The sequence below is a fragment of the Aplysia californica genome, unplaced genomic scaffold (genome assembly GCF_000002075.1).
Source record: "Aplysia californica isolate F4 #8 unplaced genomic scaffold, AplCal3.0 scaffold00963, whole genome shotgun sequence".
NCBI lineage: Eukaryota > Metazoa > Mollusca > Gastropoda > Aplysiida > Aplysiidae > Aplysia > Aplysia californica.
Window position 1 is genome coordinate 135,768 of NW_004798233.1, and position 9,348 is coordinate 145,115.

The following is a 9,348-nucleotide window of genomic DNA, read 5'->3' on the forward strand; positions in this document are numbered from 1 at the left end:
ACTCACCCTCTTCCTGTCCACAATGTTGAGGTACAGTGTGGTGACCACACAGCCAATGGTGTTTGCCAAGAGAAAGATCATGACGTACTTCCATCTTTGCAGCTTGACATCATCAGGGGTACTGTGGGGGGGGTTATATAATATGTATCAAGCAGGAGCTGCGCGTGTGTGAGTGTATATATTAAAGAATATTTTGCGTATGTCCATTTGTGTGCTGGAGGGTGCGATTGTGTTTTTGTGAGTGTTTGTGAGTATTTGTGTGTGTATGTGTGTGTGTGTGTGTAAGTGTGTGTGTCAGTGCGTTTGTGAGTGTTTGTGTGTATATGTGTGTATAAGTGTGTGTGTGTTTGAGTGTGTTTGTGTGAGTGTGTGTGTGTGTTTGTGTGTATGTGTGAATGTATGTGGTTTTTTCTATTCCTTGCCCAGTTCACAGTGTTCACGCAGTCCATGCTATTTTGTAATTTATGAGGTGAATGAGACCCTATTAACACAGTATATTCTTTGACTATTTCCTTCAGTGGATGACATCGAGAGAAACGACGGCTCCCCGGAGAAGCCTTACTTCATGGGGAAAGAGCTCATGAAGCTTCTTGGAAAGAAAAACTTGAGGCCAAAAACTGATGATGAGAAATAATGAGCTTCTCAGCGAACAGGGTGTTCTTGGATAGGACAGGGTGAATAACTCATCAGGAGAAGAACGGACGTGGGAAAGATGACAAAGCTTCAGAGACAAATTTTGGAGGAACTGCTTTGGACATAGAGAAAGACTCATTTATGGGCCATGGACAATTGACCGAGAGTTTTCATTTTTTATGTTTTTTATTGTCCCCATTCCTGTTTTCAACCGTAGTTTTCTTTTGGCTGTTTTCTACTCTGTTCTTTTTTGGTTTGGTCATATTCATATTCACCTGTCTACCTTTGCCATGTCATTGCACTTGTTATTGGTCAAACTCAAATATTTCAATTGTTTTAAATGACTGTCTTATCCTAACTTGCCAAGAAAAGGGTTAAAGATGTAGAGCAGAGGAGCCATACAAGTTGTAGTATACGCAAAATGCTCGTGACTAGAATCAGAGTATAATAAGTATGTAACATCTTGCTTGTCAGTTGGTCAAATTACGTGTACATCATCAACGCTTATTTACCTACACTCAAAAAAGAGTTTATAGTTTTGTTTATATTTCTTAATTGGGAAATTAGAATAATCTGGAGTTGAATGCTACTGTTATATGTGCTGTTGGTGTTGTTGCTGTTTTTTTATGTTACTTCTCAAAACTGTATTCTTAACACATTTATTCTATACAATACTCTTTTGTAAAGTATCAAGATAAATTTTGAATGTTTGAGAAGAAAGCAAAACCTTTGTTAGCACATACTCATTGCAATATATTCACCAACGAAATTCATCAAGCGTGTAGGAAAGTGTGAGGAGGGTAAAGACGGACTGGCCAAAGTTTCAGACAAGATGATCAAAGTGAGCTTGATGAAGAAGATCCTTTTTACTTTTTTTTATGACATTGCTTATTGTTTCTGTGTGGTTGTGCCTTATAATTCCACAATGTGTCTTTCAATCCGAATCATGTTCTTTTATCGTTATCCTAGCTCATTTAATATATTATAATAATTACTTTAAACTTTTAGTTGTTTTTCTTTTTTCTCAGTAGTGGACTATAACTTTAAGTTGTCCTTTTAATATCAATTTAATAGGCCTATCGCTTTACATTTACGCTGAAGCCAGGAAAGGACTCCATGTACTAATTCTGTCCTATACGCTTATCGAAACGCAGTCTGTATTGCAAAGTCCTTTAGTGACTACTGATATTGACATTCAAATGACTGTAGGCTACTTAATTTCAAAGGGTGACGGTAACTGGTTTTTAATTCTAACATGTTTTTTTGTATTTTTCGTGCCCTGATTGTAATAGGTGTAATTTTAATGATCCCCTAGATTCATTTGAATATTTCATTTCTTTGACAGCAGGGTTTTTACATAAATGTCTAAATGTGTATGCTGTCACACAACTTTTTGATCAGAAAACAGCAAGGGACTAAATGTTTGCAAAGGGTTTTTTGTTTATTTTATGAAAGTATAAATAGTCGTAGACTTTTGATTATCAGGCCTCACAGTAGCTTAAAAAGTGTAGCTTAATGAAGAGATAAAATTACATGTGTGTGTCATTTGAGACCAAAATGTTCATTAAAGTGCATATTTATGTGAAGTAAGGAGTTACCTCTAAAAGTGGGACTATTTATTTGAAAACTGCCCAAGCTAGTGGTGAGTAACCATTTTTTGACCATGTTTAGAGTGGCAGATTTCCCGACGAATGTGGATCATTAGCTTGTTGTCAACTTATGGACTAGCACATGAATTGGTTCTAGAAATACGCCAGCATTTAATGAAAGGTGTTTCTTAAGATCTAATTCCTTCGCCCCCAAAATATATATAACGTGACTTACAGATACTTATACTTTTTATTGACTTTACATTTATATATATATATTAGTATTCATGTTGAACCCATGGAACTGCTTAATATACATGACCATGAAAATTCCTTATATTTTAGACCTGTGCATGTTTTATATGCGTAAAAAGCAGGGTTATGTAAGTACAGTCAAACCTTGTTGTACCACCAGCCCCGTTTACCGCCAGGTTTAGCCAGTCTATGAAAAGGAACGTCTAGCTATAAACATTTTATTTATGCTTTTACACCGCCATCCATCAACTGTCCGAGTTGTACTATCCTTATTAAACTAAACTAAATTTGTCTCGCTGTACCGCCTGCAAATTGACTTCCAGAGGTATGCACTACACTCGGCATACAACATCCACTGGTTGGCTACTTCATAATCTTTCTCCCATGAGAAAGACATAAAGATAGAGATAGAGAAAACCCTCGGCTCTGAATACTTGTGCGTATATCATCAACAAAAAGACACTTTTCAAACACAGATCGCACAGCAGAACCATGTTCCTTGACATTAGGCAGTCGGGGCTATACAACAGAGAAACCCCCTTGAACCGCCTGCCCCGCTGCTGCACCAACTTTAAGCTGGTCCCAAGGTCGGTGGCGGTATAATGAGATTTGACTGTATATTGTATTATATTCATGTTGAATAAGAAATCCAGTTTTTTTCATACCAGTGTGCCTCAATATACTTGTTTTACTGAAACTATAAAGCATTAAACTTTAAATGAGTTGGGCCACCTCCTGCTATTGGCTTTGCACTCAGGTAAAAATGTAAGATTGCAAATACAATCTCTTTAATTAAAAAAGAAAAAAAAGATAGATGCCTCCCAACTTTTCCACTCTGGTCAAATTTGTTTCAGAAGTGTTTGTATAAAAGTAGATGGCAATAATTATCATTTTAGTTGCTCCAAGGAATGCAAATTCAACGCATTGCTTTTAACAGATTTTTACCAAGGAATATTCGCTTGGACTTGGGATAAATTCCTTTTTTTTAAATGTAACTTTCAGATTAAAATAAAATTTATAGTCTAAGCATAGATGGATAAAGCATTTCATTGCACCGTCACTTTGGATGATTGGTTAAAGTGAAAAAAAAATTAATGGAAATAAAGGCAAAAATACGAAGAGCCTATTGAAAGCCTTTACGTACTGGTAGCCTACAGAGCAGTAAAGAAAATAAAAAGAACGTTTAAATTAGTAAAGGCAGTTACCTGCTCAGATGGTACTTACTGCAGGTTCTCCTTGTTAGTTCAGTTTAATCAATTTTGTGTACATGTAATGTAATTCTACTTTATTTTATTTTCTGTTCAAATCTAAACTTGGGCTATTGTGGTGTAGGAGCGTAATATTACTATCATTACATTACATGTATTACATTGCAGTGTTTGTGCAGTAACATTTTTTTGCTGATTCGGCAAAAAAATATTGCATGATTGATCTACATTCCAATTTATGCGAGGGTCCCGGGTCCAGTATTACATTTTTCAATTTGGTAAAACAAAGCCTTTTTTAATGCATGGCTGGTTTCCACGCATTTTGTGCCCTTCTGTATACATGTAATACATTTGATTGAACATGTAAGTACATTTGTTTGAACAACCCACTTTCTTTATTTCAGCAGTTCATGTATTATTTTAGAGCAACAATAGCACTTTATGATTTACCTTTAATTCCAGATATCAAATGACTTCTGATGCCAAGAGAAAAAACAGTTTATGAAAATTAGACATCTGAGGCTGGAAGAAAATCAAAAATTTGATTTGAAAAAAACAACAACTGGTTGTTTTTTATTTTTTCTGTAAGCTTATTTATAAACCAAGAAACAACTGAAGATTCATCTTACAGATCTACTTGAAAGTCATTTTGAAATAGTTGATCATAGTCCGCAGGGGAATCAATAATCAAGTAGGCTACTCTGCCGACTTTACCAGTGTTGTTTCTTTTTTCGTAGCTATATATTTGTCGACGGCTATTTTTATAATATACATGTAGGCCTACATAATGTGAATATTGATGTCACTACGCGGAAGAATCAGGCGTTGGTCATTTCTTGAGTGTGTGGGGTTGTTGATATCATCTTAAAGCTTGTTCATTTTCAATGCTTTTGATTTTAAAAAATGCCCTTATATCTTGAATAAAAATCGAGATATTCACAATGTTAATCGAAGTCTAATTTTGCACTCTGGAAATTATGTATTCTTACTTAAGGGATGAGAAACGGGGATGGAGCTTAGATACAAATACATTGTAATTGTATTTGTCAAAAAATGTTGAATTGAGACCAACTGCAACATAGATCTTGTACAAGAAACTGATGAGACAGGTTTAATGGAAGTTCATAGCCTATTAATTTATCAAACACTCGTATTTTTGTAAAGACAATCAAAAACAATGAAATGAATGTTATGGGTGTGGACTATAAAATATGCCTACTTCTGAGTCTCCTTTTCTTTTTCCGTTTTAATACTTTTTTCCCCCCAAAATCAAATTCATTCAACAGAACGTACAACAACCCCTTAAAGTAAGTGAATTTTCTCTTGTAGCCTACAAAGCTTTTTCTTTTCAGGCTGCTAAATGTTACTTCATGCCGGCCTACATATAATGTCATTAATCTCCCTGCACATAGGCTACCCATTCCTGGAGTGTGTTGGAAGGAAGGGGGAGGTAATAATAAATTGATCCTCCTCATGACGAGTGGGAGATAACACCTTCCTTCTGATGGAAGGTTCAAATAGCTATCTATGCTCAGATAAACATGAAAGACCTCTGCTCAATTGACCTTGTTCTCCTTGTTCAAAATGTTCTATGAGAGTGAAACAGTGTGTTCAACTCATTCAAAAGCATAAATATATTTATTGAGAACAATATACTAAAGAAACGATGGCAGTTGCAGGTGGTTGATGGGCGCAACTGGTTCGTCCTACTTCTCTTTTTTCCCTCTATTGTTTCTGTCTGTCCGTCTTATTTTTACCCAGCATGAAATGACCAACATAAAGTCGATGTGCCTCTATTTATTAAACAAACGATAGCAGTTGTACTTGCAACTCTATCTAACTACATACTTCTGTGGTGTAATGCCCGGCTTTAAAAAATGTATGCTCATTTCCCAAACAGGGAATATTTCAAAAAGGTTGTCATCATCTTTCTGGTGGGATGCATTCTTCACAGACAGGACTGAAGCAGACAGCCTCATAAATTATCTAAATCTAAAGAGTGTCGGCAGAAAAGCAAAAAATACACTATCACATCTATAGTTTTATGCATAGCCAGCAATATACTCTGCAGTATTCTATGCAACAAGTGCAAATTTGTCTTGTTTCATGTAACTGAATTTAATATTGACTAAATTGATGTTCTATTACGTAGGCCTACTTCTTCTACTGCAATTTTTATCATGATAATTATTTTGCCAATAAAAAAGCCCAGTTATTTCATATTATAGCCTACATACATCACAGTGACTGCTTTATCAACTCTTGTCTGATCTAAGGCTTAACATACAATTTGTCAATAATAGCCTATATTTATATGCAATTGCTGCGGAAATAAATCATCTTTTGAAAAAGGAAAGAATTTGTTTTTCCTTTTGTTTGAAACAGCATGTTCATATCTGCTACACAGTTGGTTGCCAAATTTGCTTAAAACGTATGACAGTTCAGGGTTTGGATGCAAGTATGGCCTCAAAACATCTCATCCCTCAAAAAACATTTTTCTTCAAAGTCAAAGGTCTGAGCACTGATGGGAGAGCTACATGTTTCTATTTAACATGACCAAAAATATCAACTATACTTTGCCTTGAAGGGTGTTTTGTATCACCATTAATGATCTATTTCACGTGTGTTTACCTGAGAAAAACCTGTTAAAATATCTGGAGCACATAATAGAGTGAGACTATGAACATACCAAGTAAACGGCCGCATTGTTGGTTCACTTGTGACCATGCCAGATTACGATGCGCAGTGGGTGGTTGGCAGGTGCTCTGGTGTGGTTTGCTCCTTCTTTCCTATCAAACATCTATCGTCTTTATCTCCTCTCCTTGTTTTTTTGTGTTTGTTACTCCCTTGTAATACCTCTAATCTTCGGCACTTATACAGCCTAATTTGTTGTAAGTGCCGTAAAACTCTTACGAAAAAAATAATATGATGCTGAGGAATGTTCTACACGGTGTTCTCAAAAGTTATTTCTCTGGGGAAGTTTCTGTGATTTCCCACCAACTAGGCTCTGGTTTATGGAAGAAGACCACCAATTTGGAGCTTTCTCCTCTTAAATCTTAAAGGCATAGTGAACATTTTATGTCTGATTGACAGCAGACCAAAGGCATTGTTGTGTCAGGTTTCCAATCATCACCCACAGATTAGAAACACGAATTCATACATAATTTCATAGAACGCATGTTGTTACTATCACTTTAACTTTTAGATTAATTAAGAAAACAGGATTTAAAAATATGTAAGAATATGAAGCTATTATGGCCTCTTTTTAAAATGCACCAAGACAGCACATCTTCAAGCGCTGCTGAGAGAACAGAATGCATGTCTTCAGCGACTTCAATAAACTTACACTCACAATGTTGACAGATGCCAAATTTAACCATATTAATGCCCAATTAGACAAATGGCTCACCTTTTGGGGGTATTAGTAAGCGTTTTACAGCACTTGCAATACAATTAGGTCATTAAAAAGCCGAATATTAGAGGTTTTACAAGAGAGTAACAATGCAAATCATTACCCTCCCCCCCCCCAAAAAAAGGAGAGATAATGATTAGATGTTGGGTCACTTTAAAAGCTGGCAACTCTCTCTGTGAAATCTGCTTAAAATATTTTCTTTTTCTTGTAATTTGTTTTTATGTCCCCATCAATATGACATCTGTTCTGTATAGGACCTACGACAAAATGAGCAAATGACGCAACGTCCCCTCAAAAAGGCAGGGACCAGAAAATCAGTAATGAAAAGTCAACAATACGTGGCTGCTTTCTTTTGTCAATTTCTTTGTTTCGTTCCCCCTCCCCCCCATAAGTGTATGGGTTAAACTCCCTTATCAATACTATTAGGTTCTTTAAAAAGGTGGGGCCTCCAAATGTAATGTCCATCTCCGATAGGGCCGAGCCAAATGTGTAGAGAGCCTTGAAAACTCCACAAAATGACGGAGAACTCCCAGTCTGGAATTTTCACCAGTGCCATCTGCTACAAGGTCCATCATGATATCAACAGAGGTAACAGAGCGCCCTGAATCTCATAGTTTTGTTAAGTTTGTAAACAAGCTGTACCACACATCCTCAGTAAAAGGCTCACAATTTGGTCTAAGTTTAAAGCTCCTTTTAGAAACTGCAAACTGAACAGAACAAAGTGAGTGAAGCTCCAAGGACATTCATGGGTTTTTTTTTTTCTTCTTCAAGTTTTAGTATGTTTTATAGGAACTGGTAACACAAATAATTCATACGAGCACCAAAGACCAGAGGTGTTCCAAGCGAGTAACGTACCCAGAAAAGAAGGAGGAGAGATCATAAGGATGATAGATGTTTGATAGAAAAGAAGGAGCAAATCAAGGCAGAGTGCCTGTCAACCACCCAGAAAACCGAAAAGACAACACACGTCAAAGAAATCTCTACAAAGGACATATAAACCAAGTTATTCTCTATTTTAGTATACAGCATAATGCCAACTTAACTAACACAGCTCTCTGCATTACTCATAGCAGACAGCCTTCACATTGACAGGGCTCTAGTTACAACAAATCAGGAAGAAAAAAGAAGGCCACATTTGATTTATTTTTAAAATTAATTTAATATGCATTTGCAAGAAAGATTTCAACAACAAAACAATAATATCAACAAATTTGTTTGTTCGCATCACAAACAATTCGGTACACAAAGAAGAGTTGTTTTGTTCGTATGCAGCTACAATATTTACTTTTCCACAATTGTGACCACACAAAATATCGCATAAAACTTATACTTACAACCAACAAAGCACAGTTAGATCTTTATTTACATATATTATTATATTAGGGACACTTTGATATCTTAACACAGCAGTTTGGTATCAGCTAAAAAAAAAATATTAAACAAAAATAATCTGCAAATCTAAAATACAGGCAATTAAAAATCATCAACGTCTAAAATAACACATAGATCTATATTATTATGATACAGAATCAAGAGAAAGAAATTCCTACAGTAAGGTCATAAAACGAGATATTGTAAGTAAATGTAAGCTCATAAAAAGACAGTTGGAAGATATGTGTTAAATTGTGGAGCTGAGTTGGGGGGAGGGGGGGGTGGAGCAATTTCTCAAGCTCAGGCTTATTCCACGCAGATCAAGGGTGAGTGTGTGACGTGTGTGTGTGTGTGTGTGTGTGTGTGTGTGTGTGTGTGTGTGTGTGTGTGTGTGTGTGTGTGTGTGTGGCGTGTGAGTGCAGGTGTGCATGTTTACTGTGTGTGTGTGTGTGTGTGTGTGTGTGTGTATGAGTGTGTGCGCGCATATACGGTTGGCGGGATGCTTATGGGCACAGGGAAAGGTGTGTCATGTATGACTCACACGAACAAACAAAAGTTGAAGATGTAACAATGACAACAAAACCTGTAAAACTTCAGAAACCCAGGCTGCAAAACCAGGTGATAAAAAGTCACTTTTTAAGCTAAACCCGAGGCTTTCACTTTGATTTCATTCTAAATCCCCACTTGTAGGCTCCCACAACTACCACAAATCAAGCGTCAACCCTGCAGTTTTGGAAGCATTCAAAACTTGCGTTTTGAAGTATGCCCTATACGTAATTGCGTTTTTTAAAAATGACGCAAGAGAAAAGAAAGATAAAACAGGCACATCTCAAGGTCTTTTGAGACAGTAGCGGCATAATAGAGCATGGGTGTGAGCATG

General features: G+C 36.4%; 1 protein-coding gene across 1 annotated transcript in view; it reads left to right on the top strand.

The window, feature by feature from the left end:
• The window catches only part of LOC101846542 (choline transporter-like protein 4), a gene marked incomplete at its 5' end in the record, with an annotated part of 80,568 nt that extends 74,527 nt beyond the window's left edge, over nucleotides 1–6,041 (top strand). The window contains 1 exon segment of the mRNA XM_013089490.2: nucleotides 519–6,041. Within this exon segment, the coding sequence (XP_012944944.1) occupies nucleotides 519–634 (116 nt within the window).
• Nucleotides 6,042–9,348: the final 3,307 nt, after the last annotated feature.